Here is a 22630-nt window from a genome sequence, read left to right on the forward strand (position 1 = left end):
ACATCTTTCACACCTAAAGAATTAAGAGGTATATTAAAAAAAATACTTCGCACAGATTCAATGCAGAAACTGTTATGTTCCCACAGAAAGTGAAACAACTACTGAAACAGTGGAAACTATTATTCTGGCTATGTGAGAATAATAAAAATCACATAATACAGTTCTAAACAGCAACAATAATTGCAAAATTTGCAAGTTACAAAATTCCCACAAACAAATTGAGCGCATACCGTGCATTTAGGTTGTCCGGTATTTGCTCAATTCTTTTTATCGAACAGTAATATTTTCGTGATCCGTCTAATAAGTGCTATTTTAATATCAATAAATTATTTAAATTACATTATGGTCACAAAAGGTCTTAAATTTCCAGTATAAAGTGCATGCAACGTTTGTCAGAACTCGTATTGCTATTCCGGAGTATTCATACTCCGGAAAATAGCAACACAGGGTCTGAGGAGTTCACTACACAGCGACTATAATTATATTACTGTATTTCGTAGTATTTACATGGATTCGAACACGCGGCGAGGGTAAATCTACTTTGCGTTGGACACTCGGCTGCATCGGGCTTAAAGAATTATCGATAAACTTATTAAGAATTTCTGTTGACACTCATTTTTTGATATAGTTTATTCAAGATTTGTTATAATTCATTTGTTTCAGCAGATATAATTACCAATTATCATGGGACTTTTACTGAACCATATTTACAAACAAGCCAGCAGCAACAAAATCTAATTGATGATGACTGTTTCTCGGAAAATTCTTTCTGATTAAATTACACGTATAATAAGATCAAAAGACAAAAAAGGTATGATTACGCAGATTATTTTAGAATAGGACCTAACTACAATTTGCATTGCATTTTTTGCCCAGTCACTCTGCAAAAATAATCCAAAAACAATCTTAAAACCATAGGTATTCTAATAACTATGTAGAAATTAAACACACTGCACTACAAGAACTGTTGCAAACTGCAAAGAATTCTAGTTTTGCATTGCATTAACTTTATTTAAGAATAACAATTTCAATTTAAGAATATAAACAATTTTATTATTTCGAATAGATGTTTTAACCATTATTTCCAAGTAGAGTTACCGTTCGTCGGGAATTTCAAACGTTGTGCATGATTTTAATTATTAGAGAAGGCTTGTAATTATTACAATCTTGGTGTAATAGACATTAGAAAGCACAACGCGAGATGAAACCTAACAACCTACACGCTGCCACAATATGTGCAGGGACCTATGCGTAATTATTTGCGCCGGTTTACCTACTGCAATAAAATAATCACAAGGTAACTGTAACTCCTCTGGCTGCACTGAGTATAACCAGAAATTTATATTTTTACTTATTTAAAAGTTCGGATTTTATCCGGATTTTTGAGACCCCCAGTATTGGAATTAGTTTCTAAACATGGTAATCTATTTCCAAGCATAAACTAAATTTATCAATGCTCAATAAAATAAGAGAGGAGATTGCATTTTTTATTCCCACAAGATGGCGCTACACGGCTAGTTCCGCACGGTTACCGAAGTCAAGCTTAAGTGCAAAGTTTCGAAAATAGATTAACAAGATGCATAGCGTATGCTACTTGCATTAAGTATAAAAGTAACGCCACATAGGCTAATGTGAGCATGTAGAGTTCTATTCGATTTTATGATAATAATGATATGCAAGCTATTAAGAACTATGCACGGGGATGGGGTATCATAATAACTTGATGTGTTAGTGTTTCAAATAATTTATTGTGAAGTTTAGGAATTTTTCGTTTCCAATTAAGAAAACGGAATTTATTCGTGATAAGACAGAGCTAAAAAAACAAGCACATTGATAATACAGTACTTCTGGATACGCGGACGTATCCAGAAATTTTCTAAAGCACTGAAGGCATTAGAAAATTTCTGGATCGAGTAGAAAATTTTTGGAACTAACTACAATTGAAAAGAGAAAGACTGCCACCCTGCAGAGACTAATACTGCAAGGGAAGATTAAAGGCAAAAGAAAGACCAAGAAAAAGTGGCTTGATAATATCAAAGAATAGAAGGGGGGGGGGGGATCTCAAGACACAAGAACTATTTCACAAAGCAAGAGACAGAGTTGGCTGGAAAATGGTCTCCAACGTTCAAATTGAACACGGTACCTGAAGAAGAAGACTCCCCCGATCGGATAGGAAAAAGTGGGAATCTTCAGACCCTAAATATTACGCAAATACATGTTCTTAAAAATAATAATAAATTTGAATCAGAATATGCTTCAGTGTCAAGTACATAGTCAAATAGAACATTTGTTCATTTTCTGACAATTTATCAAAGTTATTTTGATAATAATTTCCAAAAGATATAGTGCATTTCAATGTTAGCATTAGCAAATGATGAAAGAAAGCAGGTTTATAGAGAATGAATAAAAAAAAAATAAAAAAAAAATCACGAAACTATTCATTCCCTCCAATAGTTTCTTTAGTTCTTCCTTGAATTTATTTAAGCAATCAACTTCCACAACAGATGGAAGTTTGTTCCAGCAATAAACCACCGGCTGGCTAAAGGTAAACTTCCGCATATCTATTCTGAAAACACCCTTCCTTCCTCAATTTGAATCTGTGCGGTCTGAGCAACAGGAAGAATACCATCAGTATTGAGCTTGCTCGCCCCATTCAAAGATTTAACCACCTCGATCAGATCACCTCGCTGGTGCCTAGTCTCCAGACACCGTAATATGCAGAACTTAAGCCTTTCTTCGTAAGAGCAATTTGTTCCATTCACTAACTTCGTTGCCCTTCTCTGCACTCGTTCCAACAGCTCTACATCCTTCTTAAAATGAGGCCTCCAGACCTCTATACAGTACTCAAGGTGTGGCCTGACCATTGCCTTATACAAGGGGATAATCACCTCCTTATCCCTGCTAGCAAAATTCCTGCATATCACTGACAAAACCCCATGAACTGTCCTGGCAGCCTGTCTATACTGCTCAGATAACTTCATATCTGACTGCACAATTACCCCAAGTCCTTTTCACTCTCTACCACTGTCAGTGTAGTACCACACAGTTGATACATTACTCTGGGGTTACTGCTATCCACATACAATACTTTGCCAACTTTTAACCAATACGCCATCGGTTCTCAGCCTTTTCCATGTTGAAAACTGTTACAATCTTGAAATTATCCTTAGGACTACTTAACTTTAATAAAATATACATGTTTTTACAAAAAGAATTCTTCGTGTAGAGGAAGAAATGTCAAACTCAATAGTGCTTATGGGCCACACAAGCAGTTCTTGAAGGAGTTATCATGGCCTGCACTAGTGTGTAGAAAGAGTATAAGTAGCATTAAGGAGATAAATATTTTCGAGTATTTCCCTTTGCGCAAAAAATACGTGACCTTATGACCATCAACATTTAAGGTCAGTAAAAGTTATTAATTTTATTTAAATTTGATATTTGTATATCTTCTTTAAGTATCACTATTTATCTTTATTTTCATACAGGTTTAACATGTTAAACCTGCGAGAGCTGACAACATTTTTTGGGGGATGGGGGTGCACAACAAAAGACCGTGTGTCACAAGTTTGACATGCCTGGTATGGAGGTTTTGTTACCTCGTCCAGAGAGTTCTGGGGTTAGAACCCTGTCAGAGGTTGGAGGAATTCCTAAAGGTCTTATTAATCGGAATAGTTGGCCGATTTCGAGTGCAAGGGGTAGTTTTTATCCCATGATTTATATTAGCTTTTTTTTTTTTAAATCCTGTATAACATGCAAATTGCCATGCACATAAAACTGTACAAGGCGTAGTGAAGAACAGAAAAAAACAAAACAAAAAAACTATAGAACCGGCGTGCTATGGCCTGAACAGCCGATGCACTAAACCATACCCCCTAAAAAAAAAAAAAAAAAAAAAAAAGCAAAAATTCTTTTATTATTACAATTATTATGAGCTTTACGCTAAAAAAAAAAAAAAAAAACGCCTGTGGCCTTTGTATAAAATATTTATATCTACTCCTAGTTTTTGCGCAGGCTGTATCTACAACCATAAGCGATCGTTCACGATGTTAGTACATTATTAATAGCGCTGTATTTAATTCTGAAATTGGTATAAATCAACTTTATAAATGGAATACGGTACTGTTTGCTATATTTTCTCTGTCTTATGAACTCCTCTGGCCGTGTGGTCGTCAGGAGTATAAATAGAAAATTTATTTAATCGTAAAGTGAACTTTATAAAACTATAAATAAAATTTCTTCATTTATTTAGTCATTACCACATAAACGATACTATAAGAAAAAAAAGAATATAATAATATTAGAATTTATTTAAAAAAAATGGGGCACAGGGATTATTTTTCGCTATAATTTTGGAAATTTATAAATTATATTATCAGACCCGTCAATAGTTAAATCACTTTCATATTACCCATGTTTACCAATGCAATGCATATTGTTACTTATTTACTAACAAAATGATATGAAATAAGAACTTAAGTAAAAATAATAAGTCCATAAATGAATGTGAATAAAACAAACAGTTTATAATTTTTATGAACGATTTGCTTGTTATTTCTCCAAACGCTCATTATAAATGAAATCCCTCAAAAAATCCGCCTCCAATAAAAGAACTTTCAGCTCCATGTAAAAAAAAAATAAATATAATATTTACATTTTAACAATTATAAATTACATTCTTACATTAATATTAATTTATAAATGTTTTCAAAGAATAGTATAAATTTTAAATAATTTAGAACTTTTGTTACACAGAGTTACTCACTCAATTAGAATTCATTCGAGAAACGACAAAACTGTACCGAACTACATTGATTCAATGAACAAATATCCATCATGTGTCTTTTTATATTTTAGTTGCTCTAACAGTAGTGAAGTTAATGAATAAAGTATTGTATTGTTATTTGTAATTTATTTCGTACTTATAAGGATAAAAATACTTGGTAATAGCTTTTTTGTCCATAAGAAAAAACAAGGGAAGAGAATGGATGGATGGTGAAGATTGAGGTTTTGTAGAGGTTATTAGAAGCTTCCTTATCAAGAGGGAAAAAAAAAAAAAAAAACTGGAGGTCAAACCTAATTCACCTATGTGTTTATTACATGAGATTTAAGATACAACTGGTAACGAACAAGTTCCATCATGGGATTTTCATCAGAAAGAAATTGCCAATTTTGGCCATCCCCTTGAGGGATATTCTGAACAACACAAATACACTCGAAGTCGAAATCGGATGGTTTTCAAAATTCATTTTTTTTAATTATTTGACAATCAACTATCTGCTAAAATACAAACCAGTCGAAGTCTTCTAAGCAACAAATTCTGTACCAACACAACACAACACAAAAATTATAAATGAAACCGAAAAATTCAACAAGGTCCACTTGAACAAAAATGTTTAGAGTAAAGGTTATGAATTTTAATAATAAAAAGTGATAATCAGAGTGTATATGAGATTAATTATGCTATAAGCAAACTTATTTTCGGCTGCACTGGAAAAGAGCCGTATAAATCACGGCCTAGACGACTAAGCGAGGCACATATAGAACTAGATATACGTAATACGAGCTGACATCCATCCGCTTTGAAATATGCAATTCCGTTTAGAAGGGAGAGCACAGCAGCCAGAAGAAAGTCCGATGTCAGTGCAATAAAATTCCCGTCTTTAACATAAAGTTCACGAGGGTTAGGAATAAGTTTGGGGACATTTAAAAGAAGATAAGCATCCGCGAATTGCTAGATGGAATTTCCGTAAAACCGTGAATCTTCTCCCCCGTCTCAAGATTAACTTTAGAACTCCTCTCGGAAAATCCTTGCTTCGCTCATGTAACAGCATTTTCCACGGTCTAATAAAAGCCAGCATTTTTGCGATACGGTCTACGCGAAAGGTACGACTTATTCTACCAGTCCTACACAAGAGCTTCCCTTCATGTGCACGAAGAAAGATTTTAGAGTGCACTACGTACGTGAATAAAAGTATCGAAATGTAATCGAATTCCTTTAAGAACTTCTCCATGCTGCAATCTTTAGGGAATGATGATTAAACGCCTCGTCGTTTACCATTTCAAACCTCATCCTTACTCAATCCATTACCAGGCTGAGGTGCCATTTAAATCGAAGAGCTCCGGCGCGTGATTCTGAACGCGAATCGAATGTCTTCGCCGGCGCAGTATCGGATTCTACATTCTCAAGTACCTCGCTACTCACACTACAGTATACAGAGATTGTGGTGAAAGCGCAGCTTCTCTACCTACAATTCAGATGCAAACTACCACCTTGAGCAGCTGTCAGCACGTGATGAATGAGCAGCTCGTGTTGCTATGGAGCCTCGTGCAAATCTTCACACTGTGATTCTCTCGGCTTGCCATCCTGGCAGCCGGGATGACTGATGAACAGAGTTACTTTCTTTCATCCGCAACACTGTTGGCTTTTAAAACCGGGGCCCATCTCGTCAGACACTGGCGCGAGTTCCGAAGACGGCGGAGGAATGGGGAAGAGGTCCTCTCGCTGCCTTCTCTTCTGCTGAATGCCATTCAGATCCTTTTTGTTCTCATTACAATACTGGGTTAGGCTTAGGTCAGAGTGAAGTAAACAAGACTAGACTAATGCATTCAGTCATGCCATCCACTGGATTGACTTACTCGCCAAGGGACACTTGCACACATTTCGCGGCATAATAATGACACGGTGCTCCCGGTACATACTGAAAACGCTGCTACCGTTTAATTATTGCATCGATGACTAAGTATCGAATTCAAAAGCTGCGGGACAAAAAAGGGGGGGAACGGGGGGCGAAAGGAAAAAAGCTATTATAAATTAAAGCAATTATAATAAAGAGATTGGATGGCGGCAATGAAATTAACTATATATACCCATCTAATATAAATAATAATTTATACAAATAAAATGTAAAATCTAAGATACGATCTACCCATTTTGAAAAGATGCGGTACTAATGAAAATTAAACAAAGTTTGATTTTAGTAATACGAAAAACAGCAGATAATGGGTTAAAATAAAAGGGATGAAAGCTAATTGCAATAATGGTATGAAAAATGAGTTTATCGTAAACTGAAAAACTATCTTCATCGAATACAGTGACTACACACTACTATGACAACTATTCGGACTTAAAAATTATACAAAAATAAATAAACTAGTACTCTAATTTATTTACAAACTAAAAGTTCTGTACTATAATCTCAGGGCCAGCCATGACTTCGTAGTAACCAGATATAGGATTCATCATGTCCAAACTTAGAGTATACTACGCTAGTACTCCATATATATATATATACACGATCTGTGCTTTTAAGGACTAATTAACCCTGTTTGTATTATAAAATGAGGAGATGTGTGCCACTGATCAGCTGCTCTTAATCCAAACAAAAAACCTGACCAGTAGAGCGGGTGTGGAGCTCGGACCTTGATTATTTTGCATTTTAAGCAGCATAATTTGATGTATAGTACAATAATATGCTAATCCCACTTTTGAGTGATAAATCTGATTATCCTCCGTGGTTTACTCGCCACAATACATCGCTGTCTGCCAATGTTCAGATAGCTGTGGGTTGGATTCCCGTCGATGACTGGACGAATTTCTAACGTCTATTTAGCCAATCTGAAGCGGAGGGAGTAGCGTTTTTCCCTGTCAGTTTTTTTGGATTTTTCAGCCCCCATAACATAAATTGGCACGCGAGCACATACTTCTACAGACAAGCACCGTTGCCATTAAATAATAATTGCAACTGACTTAACCAAAACCAAATCAATTGAAAGATTATTTAAAAAGAGTACTTAGACACTGATGCATTACTAATGTGCTATAAATAAGTTTTTTAATAATTAAAAATCATAAAACAAAGACATAAATTCTTTCTTTTTTAAAGTACACACAAACATTTCGAAAGACAATAATAATAAGCAAGACAAAGTCAATTAATGAGAACTTAACAATGAGATGTAAAACTATAGGATTTTTTTAAACAAACAAAATTATCAAATTTGCGATGAACCGTTTGGAATAACCTTCACAGGAATTAAATAAAAGGATAACTTTCATAACCTCACTAAGATATCGTAGAAGTTAAGATGTGAAGATAGAGAAGACATTGTTATAAGTTGTATTACATAGCACGCATGGGACCAATCACGTGAACAATATTGTTGACTCCAATATGGACCATGACTTAGGGCATCACATGAAAAGCTGTGCACGGAAGGTTGCACGCTCAATGATAATGACCCTGCTATCTAAATGCATCACAACTATCACTGAGGAAACAAGCAGGAGAATCACTTAAAAACCATCTTGAGTTTCCGTCGGGAGAGCCGACAAGAATTGAACGGCACAGCTGGTTTCTCTGGCCGGAGGAACGAATAATGGACGGTTCTGGAGAATAAATTGGGACTTTTAAAAGAAAGAAAAGGAGATGATTCACTATCTGACGAACGTAGAGGAGAAGCAAGAATTTGCTTACGTTCGGCTTGGCAGGTTGGTAGATGCTGATGAGGCTTCTTTCCACTGTAATCCCGCAAGTTAGGATTGGCACCTGTAAACATGTTTAAGCATTAGAATGTGGCTGAATTACAACACTACAATATATCACAATTCAGCATTACTCAAATATAAAAACACAAATTTTTGTAACTTTTTTTTTTTTTACTCTGAAGAATATGAGTAAAATTAATATATATATACATTGTACAAGTTAGCATGGATATAATTATTAAGGTGAGAATATCAAATTCTTCTATTTACTGATGAGTACCTTTCATATAAATAAAAAAAAAACTGACTATGTTCTGTATACCTCGAATACATTTTAATTTTAATGTGAAAAATGAACGAGCTATTTCGATATTGCTCAATTGTGAGCTGAAATTTAACTGAAAATATTGTCGTCCTACTCTAGTATACATCAAGAGCGATTTATTGCTGATAAACATGGTGCATATCCACTGTTAATAACGGACCGCGTATTTCTGTGTCGTATAAATTCAAACAGGTGATGTGAGAATTTCCGTACCAGAACTCTTTGGGCAATCTTTATTATTATTATTATTATTATTATTATCTGTTTATTTCCATAAGGAAACCACCCCGGGACGGCAAAGTGCCAGGAGGGTGCTAAGTACATATCAGGGTACGAGATACTACGTGCAGTGGGTTACATATACTGAACACGTAGTCTCGTCCCGAAATATTATATACACATTTTAAGTTTAATATATACGGTATTTACACATTAATGATTCTGTACATACATTATACAACTCATATTTACAATTCACTAATAATTCCATCTATAACTTACATATTAACATAACTGTTACAGAAGGTATATTTTTACAGTCAACAGATTATTATTGTTCTTAAAGCAGAAAGTTTCTCTTTTACTCTCAATTCTTTGGTACTTTGCAGCCGATTCATATTTCAGTAAGTCTGTACGAATCCTGGAAGATCTCTTTCCGGTATGCTGCATCCTCACACAGTTTTTCGGCATCTATGTGTAGTGAGTTAAATATTTTCGCTGCATTTGATGGGAAGAATCTTTGCAGGCTACTAAGATTGTTCAGGACTGAACGCAGTGGATTATTTAGTTCTCCGCAACGTCTAGCAGTGGCACGCGGTTTAACTAGAATATTATCCAGGACTGGAGCATCAACTCTGCCTGTGAGCATTTGTGCGAGAGTGTGTATGTTCTTGTTAATTGTCCGCTGCATCCAGGGTGTGATGTTAAGGTTTGAGTAGAGAATGGCCCTTGAGATAGTAAAAGGGTGGCCAGCAACTCTGTTAAGCCATCGCAAGAACCAGTACTCGATCCCAAGGACGGACTTATAATGTGAATCTGGAGCTGAAGACCAGATTTGCGAGGCGTACATTGCAATTGGCAGGACACACATTAAAATGTATTTGGTCGCTAGCTGAGGATCCCTAATTCCTACCAGTTCCTGTCTAGTAGCCCATAAAGCGGCGAATATTTTTGTCTTCATATGGGCGAAGTGTTGAGCAAAGGTGAGTCTGTCATCCCATTTAAGACCCAGGTCCAGGTGAGAATGCACTTTTTCCACACTAGCCCCGTTCACAGAGATCGAGATGTCATTTTTATTCTGCTTGTAAGTTATGGTCATTTGGGCAGACTTCTGTGCATTAATACGGAGCCCGATGCAATCCAGGTAGCTCTCAAATTCTCGGATTGTGCTATTTGCCATCTGACAAATACCTTCTGCTGATTCATGGTCTTTGGAAGTGATGAAGAATTTTACATCGTCAGCATATGTTATAAAATTGTAGTACCGTGCAAGAAACGGCTCCAGGGCGGCCGCGAAGAGAGTAGCCGAAAGAACTCCCCCTTGAGGCACTCCTTGCGAGATGGTAAAGCAAGATTGTAGCTTTTGGTGCTTAACAATAAGTTTCCTATGTTCTAGCAGGCTGCTTATTATAGTTAACAGATTTCCTCTTACATTAAAATAATTCTTTAAAATCGCAATGAGCGCTGGAATTGAGACGTTGTCGTAGGCTGCGGAGATATCCAAAAAAATAATATCAATTTGCTTTTTCTCATTTAGTGCTTTCTGCACGCGAAAAAGGGTTTCCAGTAAGTTTGTTATTGTTGATCTACCCGAAATAACTGAGTGCAAATGTGGTGGTCTGTGGCTGAAGCAGTGTTGATTGATGGTGGGAAGAAGCGCTTTTTCGAATACCTTCTGTAGGGTGCAACTAACAGAAATTGGTCTGTAATCCTTAGCCAATTTTGGGTGTTTAATCTTTGGTATTGGGGTTACAATGTAATTTTTCCAGGCTTGCGGGAAAGCTCCTGACCTAATGATTTCCTGATAGATGTGCAGTAATAGATCTATTATAAATGGGCTACTTATCTTAAGGATGAACATTGGAAATTTGTCTGGTCCAACAGTGGCCTTATTGGGCAGATCGTTGATTGCTTTCATTACGCTCTCTTTGGTGATTTGTATTTCACTCAATGGAGGTCTTGTTGGTTCCTCTCTTGCCGAATAGTTTCGCTTGTTTAAATCTTTCAGGAATTCCAAAATTTTGTTACTATTATCAGTGTTCTCAATTTGATTCGGTCCATGCAGGTTACTAAAAGTGTTATTAGCCCATTCCTTGAAAATGCATTCTGTCATATTCTCTGTGCTATTTCTATTGCTAGTAATTCTTTTTGCTCGTTTTAGTTTGTTATGAATAACACTGCAGTGTGCCTGTCGTTTTGCTTTGATGAAATGTGCTCTTTCTTTCTTATAACGAATGTGATCGGCAGGATGACCCGTTCTTTGCCATTTTCTATACAGTTTTTGCTTCCTGAGGAAACTTGCTTTCAGTTGTGGGTTAAACCATTCTTTTGTTCTCTCAGATATTTTGATTTCTTTTGCTGCTCCTTCCAATGCTGTTTGGTATAGCTTTTTAGTGATCATTTCTAAAGCTTCGTCTACTGGCTTTTCTTGCAGGTCATTCCAGTTGTAACTAGTCAAGTGACTGAGAATGACCTCTGCATTAATATACTTCACGGAGAAAAGATACTTACTTTGCTTTTCCCAGTTCGTGTGGTTACCCTGCACGTATTTGTGTATCTTCAGTGCTGCTTCTATTTCAATGGGATTGTGGTCTGACTTAAATTTTATGCAGTTTTGCGCTAGCCTTATGTCTAAGGAACTATGATACAACAGGTCAAGTTGCTGTATTCCCCTTGTCACTGGTGTCGGAAGCTGCGTTAAGTGCGATGCACCCAAAGTAGCATCCAGCTCTTTCTTGGCCTCCCTGTGTTTCGGAAGAGGCAAATTAAAATCTCCCGCTATTATTGTGTCGACTGATGGCTTTAGATTTGCAGCAAGCCAAGCATAGAGTTCGTTTCTTGTCTCCTTTGTGTGCTCAGGTGGGAGGTATATGATGCATATCTGTATTTTCACGTGCTCTTTTGAAAAGGTAACGCAAATCCCTTCAAAATTATTTGAATTGGTTTTTCGTTCTCTTATAGACTGGTATTTATTTTGATAGCAAATTATAACTCCCCCTCCTCGCCTATCTGTTCTTCCGGTTCCCACACATTTGCAGTTTGCTGCCGCAGTTAGCTGATCTAACTGTTTTCCATTTCCCAACCAGGTTTCGATTAGGCAAATGAAATCCAGGTCCCCGTACATCATCATCGTTTGTAGGGTGTGGAGCTTATTTGAGATGCTCCTCACGTTTTGTGCAAACAGGTGGATGTGATGTTCTGCATCCCCAGCTGGGGGTAGTTTTCTTGATTGCTATTGAGCCCGATTCCTTGCATCATTTTTAACCAGTGGTCTGGCCCATCTGTCTCTGTAGGGCTTGACTAAGGTACCTACTGGCCAGGCGCTTACGTCTTGTAGGCGAGTTGCCTTATCTGGTGGACAAGAGATTATAAAGGAGGAGTAAGCTGGGTGTCGTGTTTTCACTTGCTTTACTTCCACAGTTATCCCATGTTCGCCCTCACACATGGCTTTAATATTTTTGGGCTGTGTTGTGGGTCCCAGCCTTGATACAAAAATTTGCTCTCTGGTTGCAACGGAAGTAATGTTGTACATTTCAGAAAACCGTTTGTTTGTTTCAGGTGTGTTACAGGAAGACACATTAATACTTTCTCTGTGAACTGGATTATGTCGTCGGCTGTCCTCGGCAAGACTAGGCATGAAATTTTGGGATGGGCGGGTTTTTCTACCCTCAAAAGTGTTATGCTTTTTAGGTAGCATAGTGATGTGCGCATAAGTGAGTGGGTTTGCAGGAACATGATTTGAGGGGGAAGATGTAACTCTCGCGATCGTACTCTTGGAATACATGGATGCCCCAATCATTTCAGTTGATTCCTGTTGTCCTAATATTTCTGAGACTTCTTTATTTTGGTTTCGAATTTTCCTAGTGGAATGTGTGGAACCATTTCCTTGTGCTGCCCCTAAAGTTTCACTGGATTTGGTGCTATTGCTTGCGAGGTCCTGCTGCAAACAGACAGTTCCCGGCTGGTCTTGAAATTCACATATTATTTGGCTGTCTTGTAGTTTTGAAATTCGTTCTGATATGTTTTCCCCCGAATTCAATTCTTTTCTTGTCTTCTGTTTCTGATTTTGAATGCTTTCTGTCCTCCTGTACAATCCATGCATATCACTTCTACTTTTCTTTGGGTAGCTCTGCCTCGCATAGCAAGTTTCGTCGGTTACGGGGGCCGCTGAGCCACCTTGTGCAACGAGGACTGATTCAAAGCATCCTAGCTTTTCCTCCAGTCGTTTAAGGGTGTGCAATATTTTACTGTTTTGTTCTTTGAGAAGAAAATTCTCTTCCTGCAGTTCCTGTAGCATTTTATGTACAGGGATGAAATTGCTCGCGAGGTTTTCAGCGTATTCAACAGCCTGCATCGAAAAGGGGCTGATGCAGTCTGCAAGGATATCCTTTAATTCCGTAAGCGAGACATATTCTTTACGGTTCTCCTCCTGCCTTTCATTCGGGCTATGATTGCTCCTCTGTCTAGCGATAGCCCCTTCAGAGTGCTCGCAGTCTTCCGGGCAAATATCGCATCCCAAGGTTTCAAAAATTGATCCTTCAGGATGGCCCAAGATGCCATTTCCAAGGTCAGTCTGCGAGAGGATTTCTCTTGTTGCTTGTTCAAGGTCATTAATCTGTTCTGTGCATGAATCTTCACAAATGACTTCATTAGGTAATTCTTCATTATTTTTCCCTGTTTGTTGCCTACAAGCGTTACATTCAAACTTGCGTTTTCTAGTTTTGTTTAATCTCTTAATATCTACAGAAGTACAATCAGGCTTATTGCAATAGTTTTTGTGACAAGTAACGCATTTAATTATGAAGTCATCATTGGTCAGACATATACAGCAAGTAAGCGGCACGGCTGATGCGCTGAAATCTGTCATTCTGAAATGCAAATGGGAGCGAATTTCAGTAATTTCGAGGCAGGTAGTCTTTAATACAACAAGATAGGGCACTTCTATCCTTCGATGACTAGCCTATGAAATATGCAGGTGGAAATGGGGGAGGTTTTAATCCCTAACTTTGTCACCGTTTGACCTTGTCCAGAGCTTAAGTGCCGTATTGCCTTAAGCAGAATATTGCTATGTTCCGCTGCACTGAATCGCTATAAACCAACCGTTCCTTTCAACTATTACGCGAAGTATGAATGCTTAAAATCAAGATTAGACATATTACCTGTTCAGGATTCCATTAGTAGACACTATATCCAGATTCCACTTCTCATAAGCTCTCTGTCAATATGAAGTTCAGTTACTGATAGTAGCAACAGTAATTATGGGGGGGGGGGATTTATGTTACTCTGGTTGTAACTAATATATCTATTGCTTTGTGCTGTCCTTTCATTAGACTTTCACTCAAACGAAAGAAAATAGTGTCGAAGCTGCCAGATGTACACCAATACTGAAAGCTACTGATTTCAGAAAATCAAAGCCTTTTGGTGTTAAACAGAATAACACTAAATCAAAAATTCAGGGAGTTTCTAAGATAAAGTACGAATTAAAGGAAGCAAATGAATTACTTCTTAAAACTGCAAAGATGCCATATTGAAATCGCCGATTCTCTGTTAATATTTATCTGTCTACTGAATGCTGAGTGTCTCTCTCTTTATCAACATTCCCTACTACGCCTTTAAAATGTACGGTACTTCGCATTAGCATCTGCTGTTGATCATACAAACACTAAACCAAGACGTGAACAAAAGCGGCAAGGCCTCAGGTCACCCCGGTGATATCCAAGCCGGCAATTAAGTGAGAGACGTATAAAAAACAGCATTAGCGATATGTTCCTCCTAATAATAATGAGAAAAAAAAAAAAAGCTGCCCTTCATCTTATCTCAGTCTAGTTTACGTCTGTCGAAAACTATAATTCGACTCTCCATGACATGTGATTCAAAATCTCGGAGGGCAAGAGGAGAGCCATTTCAATCTAGTCTGTTAGGGGCACACTACGCAAATAATGGATCACATCCCACCAATCGGAACTCCAGCTAAGTGTGTAAAAAGATCATCACGACATTTTATGATCACAGAGCTCCACTTGGTGATATACATGCCTTTCAGTCATTCAGAGATCACTTTACTCTCAATGAAAATACTAACGACTAGAGGGCAATGGTTAAGAGAAAACTTTTTTTAAATACCATTTCATGCGACGAGTATAAAATGCAGTTATATATTTTATATATTTAATAATTTCTTTAAAGATTTTCATTGCAAAAGAAATTTAAACAACTTAAAATGAACAAATAACACTAATTACATGTGGAGAAGAATGTACGAGTCTATTCTAAAAATTAAAATAAAATAAAAAATGGCATTGTAGTTCAAAAGGAATAAACACTTATTCAAGAATTATATAAGACAAATTGTCAGGATTAAACTTACCATAACTATTTATAAGGACCTCCATTATCTCCTCGTTGCCAAAAATGGCAGCCAGATGGAGTGGCGTATAACCCTAAGAAGAAAAGAAGTACTGATGGAGATATAATAATGCAAAGTAATAATTTGGTTGAATAAAAAAATAAATAAAAAAGCTTTTCAATAAAATCGAAGCCAGATTTTGTTAAACATACTGAAGCAAGTAAACAAACAACAAAAAGAGGAAAAGACTGAAAAAAAATTAGGCAACTATTTTTCTTTTTTTATCAGGTCATACCTATCAAAAAGTGGAATCCGTAAAGGGTTGCTGTCACATTTAAACGAATGCAGGCCTCTTAACTCTGGAAACTGAGATGTGGGACGAAATTTGTCTTATCATAAGATGTAGAGTAAGCTATCTACTGTTCTGCATTGACATAAAAGTTCGGTTTAGATTCCTCACTTATTGGTTTTTCGGCATGTATAAAAAAATTAATCGTATTCCACAATAAGTTTATATTTAATTAAATACAGGTATACCAGTACAAATATTGTCAAAATGATGCAAGAAAGCAAGCTTATGTAGCATCGATGTTTTTAATCATAGTATTAAACAAATGCCTGGGAGTGACCCGAGTGGCCCTATTTAAATACAATGATTCTGTTCCGTTACACAAGCTTATCTGATATTGGTCTATGACTTTAAACGCGATATCAATTCAGTCACAAGTTAGCTCAATCAATAAGTAGAATAGCGGTTGTCGAATTTTTTATTTCGCGACACAGCACTTACTACAATCCGCTTAATTTAAAAATGGATGACTTTTTAAAAACGTGAAGTACGAACTTATTACAAATCTTCGGCGACCCATCTCCCAGGTCTTTGCGACACTGTAGTTGGTAACTTCTGTTTTAGGACCGCGGCAACTTAGCCCACATCATACATTGCCTTCTTTCACTCAATTGGAAAAGTTCGGGCTCGATTCCCGTTGATGAACAGAGGAATTTCTGCAGTCCTATTCAATTTTGGCTAAAGTCATCAGCCGATCCCGGGTGGAGTGAGCTATCTAGTGTTTTTTTCAGCCTGCACAGATGCAAATCGGCTTGAACACTCATTTCTACAACAACCTATACGGCAAGGATACGAACGAAAAGTTCCAGTGCTATTAAAATGATAATTTTATTATTTTATTTATTTATCTTTTGTTTGTTTGCTGTTATACACAATCAATCCAGCTCCTAACTCTTTGCGGCCAGCAGGGTGAATCCATTTAGTTTCTGTTAATGTAGTAAAGTTCGACGCGTTTTCATGTTTTAGAATTAAATTCTAAAACATCATATGCAGCGGCTTCTATACTTCAAAATTTAGAAGTCTCTCGCTTCCCGGTTTTTCAGATACAATACATCTTAAAATTGTTAATTGATTCCTTAAGAAACATTTCCGTTTTGTGAAAGTTAGTATAAATCTGATATAAACGCAGAACTCCAGTTCTTCTAGATAGTGCATATAATCTGCGTATTTTCATATTAAAGAAGCTCTCATAATTATTTCCACGGGACAAAACGTGCGAAACCTTTTGTCTTATTCGCAAATGATCAGATGTTTATATGGAGTGTCATCGCTGAATGTAACCAACAAAACACCATGCAGCATCAAGTTGGAGGAATGCCTTCCTCTTGCATGGTTTTGCAAAAAGTTCTGAGGTACTGATTTGTAAAATTAAAAAAAATAAAAAATTGCAAAATTTGTAAAGAAAAATTTTGTCAAAACGTTTCGAACAAGCACGGATTTGTATATATTACAGAATGCAACAGATAATTCTGTTTAAGGAAATGAACTGAAACTATTAATTTATTTTTAAAAAAATCTACTTCGTCCCAGGGACACAAAATCCCCCAGAGCTTATACATAATTTCTTTCAGGAATCACTAATATATAATAACAAATATTTATTATTTCTTTTTCTTATCTTCACTTAATAGTTTAGAAGGACTCAAGGAGCACATGCCAATGAGTTCAATATAAATATTGAATTCTTTCTTTTTTTGTTTTTAAATTTTTCCTCTTTTCCGATAAATCTACCGTTTTGTTGCCAACCTCCCAATGGTATTGTGCTACAGCGCACGATATAATTAGAATAAAGTTTCAAAAATCTAGCATAATTTGCTAGGAATTATCGCTTTATGATGAAGTGCAGCCCTATCGATGAAACGTCTCGAGTGATGTCTCTGTAAATGGATGCCGAGTGTCTCCAATGCTGGGCTCTGAAACTTTGCGAATGTGAAAACCACGTGCCCGACAGCGTCATGGCAACCAGCGCCTGGCAATACATGTACAAATAACCGCGGCAATTACACGTCCCGGAACAAACTGTGAAAATAAGCAGACTACCAGCTGGAGAAATAATCATTGGTCAAACCATAACCAGTATAAAGGGTCTGGTCGCTGAAGGATGCTCCATGTTTTCTTTAACTTCTCAAAGGACGAAAGTACCACTGTAGCCACGACTGATACATCCAGATGAAATATTGATTTATCACTGAATTACATCCTACCGCCAAATAATACTAGTCCGACAAAATACAGTACAGTAGTCTTTCGAAAGAATCTGGAAAATTATACTTGTTGTTAATGAGAAAGAGAGAAATACACGATGTGTATTGATAGAACTTTGTTGAGCAAATTCAGACAATACACAAATTCGGAGAGTGTCAATTGGTATTGTGAATCTTTTGGAAGTTGACGTTTAGACATCAGAGACCATTCTAATAATAGAAATATAACCACAAAGTCTAATGCAGGTGCTGAATGATACATGCGATTACTGAATAATTTTCATTTTGATTTATGCATGAACGCTACATAATACAAAACGAAAATGTCTTTTGGCTAATAAAAACATTTTAACTGTGGAATTCGACTGGAGAATTCCCCCTTCGACATGACTGAGTCTCACTCTTACATCATCATCGGTAAGAAGTCTTCATAAGGTTTAACTTGAAACTGTCCAATACTGTGTCAACATTCTGTTCTCAGAATTGAACACGAAGAAGACTGCTGGTACACTGGTATAAACCTTTTATTACAAGACCATCTTATCAGTAAACATCGTGTTTAAGTTAGTATATTACTGACTGTACCTTTTAAGAAGTATCCACAATCAGTAATGAGACCTTTTTAAAACCAAAGTTTTAAAGAAATCCAACATAAAATGCAGGGCGTTTTATGTTGGACAAAGGCAAAGTCACCTTGCTTTATACGGCAAACGCACGGCAAGTGGAAAACAGAAAGCTGCATTGTATACTTTACAGGTTTCGGTGCAAGGAAAAACGAAGTGAGCAGCATGCATCATAATGTAAAGGGATTGAAATTCAAAATGCGCAAAGAATCGATACGTTTTGGAATCTCGTTTACTGTTCAGTGAAGACTAGAGACAGCCAGCTGTTCTCTTAGATCGGCAACATACGTTCTGGGAAAGTTTTTCCTTGAATAGGTATTTAATATAAAGTAGTCAACTGTCGGCCTTTTGTTTTTTAATATGAGTGCCTTATAGAAGCTGAATGATACCGGTTGTAAATATCTAACTCTTTTGCATTAACCACTTTTTTTCCCTTATCGAAACGAGTTGGGCTATGTGCATGACGTCAAGAATCGATGCGGGAAATTAGAAATTCCTATTACTTTGACTTGTGAATGTGGGAGAAGTTTTGAATAAATGTGTAGTGAAATGGCAGTTGAGAGAGGTCTGAACAACTTTAACTCGCCTCGGTCCTGCTGCAATCTTCTTGCCTTTCAAACTTTCTGCATTAAATTCCCAGACAAGGGACAGTATGTAAGTGAATGCAAAACAATACGCACAAATTCTTCAATAAGACTTTAATCAATAAAACGTCAACTTTTTTATTTTATTTTATTTAAACTCAGGATTCTTTTTGTTAATGCTTTCAGCTGCCTTCTAAAATAACACAGAAAAAAAGCTTTTCTTCCAAACACCTAAATAAATACAATCACTGGGATGAATAAATATATTTATTCAATCTGAGCGCATATTCAATGATTGAATTTACTTTCTGCATCAATTATAAAAATAATAATAAAAAAAAAGACTATCATCTAGAAATCTAATATCACGGAAATGTATTAACGGCGAGATTTTTTTTCCCGTTACTTCTCCGAGGCTATTTATTCTGAGGGACGAACAAACGATAACTGAGGATTAGAATTTCCGCTGGGAAGTAGAGCTGTTCGTACATTAGTTAAAACTCTTCCCACGAAAACTATTTGCGAAAGATAGAGCTGCTGTTCTCAGTTCACATGGAAGAGATGTCAGAAAGGCAATGTTAATCCGACAAGAAGTAAGGTCAGGGCTTTGCCAATGAGCCCTGCCAATACGCCGCCTTTACAAGAAAACACGATCGTCCTTTCCGCCCGTTTAACACTCTTACAAACAGGCCGGAGAGTCAACTTTTGAAATCTTTACAAACGGCATCAGGGGCCTTTCTGGTGAGTGACATGTAATGTGTCGATATATGATACAAACGACAGGTAGTGAGCGCAATCGCCAGACAACATCCACTTGCGACTTCATGAAGCTTCACTGGAGCTGGACGTCCGTGCTGCTTCAATACAGCCAGGGACTTATCCGGACAAAGGGCTGTCTCCGGCAGTGCCGATGCTATCATGAAGCCCCCACTCCCATCTCAGCAGGGAGCGCACTTGTCGACTCTCGGCGCTTCCCGGCATATAGTCACCGAAGTGCTTCGGTCAGCTTCTGGCGTGCCTGTGGCAGCCATTGTGTAGGGCGTTGGGGTGTGTAATCGGGCATTGCAGGGGCGGTCAAAGGTCTTATGAAAAATTTTGCACCCCAGCGACTTCGAATTGGCTACTGGTAATCTGATCCGGCCAACTGAAGCTACGAGGGCGGCGAGCAACAGAATGAGGCCGAGTGGAAAGGGCAGGCGCCATATAACGGTGTGTCACGTGTGGACAACGGAGACTTGTATGAGAGTTGTGTCAAACAGAGAAAAGGGATTCAGTCCAAAGTGGCAGCGTCTGTAAGCTGGGCAACCGTCCACATTACATTGCCCTCTCATGCCACAATGATCACTCATAACGGAGCTGGCGCGTATGTCTTTATTTACTTTCCTACAGCGTGTCTCAGACTTCCACTTCTATATCGTTGGAGGCTGCGTTTATGAAATAAAATGTTTTTCTTCATCCATCAAATGTCGCGGACAATAAGCATGCCTTGGCAGCGAAAGGATCGCAAGGAGATAGAATGGTGCGCAATCATCAATCACGCTCCAACTGTGACGGTAGCTATGAATCATTTGATTAACTTCACTCCCTTGTTCCAGGCTCGCTTTTAAATTCGAACGAAAATTATATTGAGTTTGTCAACGAACCATTTTCTAAAGCCGTCCCTTCACCGCTTCTCACCAACACTTCCACAGACAGCAACTGTTGAAAAACTTTAATGTGGTTAAAATAAATGAAGATAAAAATGTTCTCTGTGATTACCGTCAACAGCCACCCAAGCTCAGTGGCTTTTACATATTTCCCGCATACGGCAATACGTATTGCCTACGGGTGCACGTCTCCAGCTCTCATCACTTGTCAGCACGTGCCAACGGCGCTCAAAACGCACCATATTAATAACAGTTACAGTGTTGGGGGGAAGGTAGATAGGAAGGGGAGGGTTGGATATACACACGGCGATGCATCTTTACACATGTGAATAATTTAATGAAGATAAATGAAAACGCAAGAAATTGACAGATAAATTCCACTGTGATGTAACCGCATGATCACTGGTCACAGTGTACTGTCTTTAATAAAAGAAAGAAAGTACTTAAGAAAAAATTGGCTACACGCTGTAATTTGAAAATGAATATACTAATGGGACTTGGAGATTTATAGGAGGCGGGAAGAATTTCTTTGCTAGTATGCGGTGTGGTGCGTTTCTTCAAAAACATCGATGGAGACGCAAATGTGCACTTTAGAAGCGAAAGCATCTGTTAAAAATCAAAGAGTATTAGGGAACATAAAAATTAGCATTTTTTATTCGGAAGGGAAAATGGAATATCTAATAAAATTTACTTTACGAAATTAGGTTCCAGCAATGGGGAAAAAATGGCAGAGTGAGGGAATGATAACGAGCAGGAGAACAGGGGATCAACTTCGTCTTTATGATGTGGCGAACCACTCAGTACTCAACTTCATTCTGTAAGTGTTTTCTAAGAGAACAAAGCATTTAGCAAAACAAATAAAAGATATTTCGCTACTTTCGCATAAAAGTCCGAGGTTTTCACGGCACTGATGATGGAAGTTTGAAGCCTCATTATTCAAAAGTACAATCACATCAAGGCAAATACTGAAAAATTAAAAAAATAAAATAAAAGAAATATAACTTTAAGGAGCACATCCAAAGCAGTATGGATTTAAACATCAATATTTTTTTCTGATCCTTCTTGAAGATCAAGTAAAAGGAAAATAATGGTTTCGCGCTAACTCATCTGAAATTTCATGCAGGATTAAAACTGAACAGTTATAGAAATATGAATGACATTCATTAGGTTACTTATAAAACGCCTTATCCTTTGCTTACTTACAAAATGCTTTATAAGCTATGCTGTATTTCATTAAATACAAAATAAATAAATAACAAAATACAATAATAATAAATAAAAATAAATGCAAAAATATAATAATAATGAATAAAGATAAATAATAAATAAAATAAATTTATTTTATTTTATTTATTATCATGGGTCAAAGGGTAACGATCGCATACATAAGATATACATCACATTCTTAGTTTGTTAATATGAACACAGATACTTGCTACACGGATTGAGAGACAAAATTAATAAAAATTATTGCTAATGAAAAAAAAAAAAACCCTATAAAATTTATATCTTATAAAAGTGATGACAAAGGACTTATTGTACTTACCCCCTAAATGACAACCATCATCATCATCATGGAAAGCAGCAGGAGAACCAGAAGAGAAGAGGCAGCAGGAGAACCAGAGGAGAAGAGGCAGCAGGAGAACCAGAAGAGAAGAGGCAGCAGGAGTGTGAATTAAAAAATACATTTTATTTGTGAATTAAAAAATACATTTTATTTGTAAATTACTTTCACTAATTTGTCAACTTTTATAAACTTTTAACTCTTAATTTAATTTTATTTATTACAAATTACTCTGACACAATCTTCTTTTCAATATATCAGTTACAAAAAAAAATTTAGGCTATA

The 22630-nt window shown here is 36.9% G+C and overlaps 1 protein-coding gene across 1 annotated transcript in view; it reads right to left on the reverse strand.

Annotated features, from left to right (window-relative positions):
* The window catches only part of LOC150090022 (uncharacterized), a 61740-nt gene extending 39352 nt beyond the window's left edge, over positions 1–22388 (reverse strand). Inside the window, exons 1-3 of the mRNA XM_090368939.1 lie at positions 22328–22388; positions 15397–15469; positions 8475–8546 (exon numbers count right to left, since the gene is read on the reverse strand). Coding sequence (XP_090225065.1) covers positions 8475–8546; positions 15397–15421 — 97 coding nt within the window. The 5' untranslated portion in view covers positions 15422–15469; positions 22328–22388. The remainder of the gene's footprint in view (positions 1–8474; positions 8547–15396; positions 15470–22327) is intronic.
* Between the last annotated feature and the right edge of the window lie 242 nt (positions 22389–22630).

The sequence above is a fragment of the Mastigoproctus giganteus genome, chromosome 2, assembly GCF_048544385.1.
Source record: "Mastigoproctus giganteus isolate SK-2022 chromosome 2, ASM4854438v1, whole genome shotgun sequence".
Classification (NCBI taxonomy): Eukaryota; Metazoa; Arthropoda; class Arachnida; order Uropygi; family Thelyphonidae; genus Mastigoproctus; species Mastigoproctus giganteus.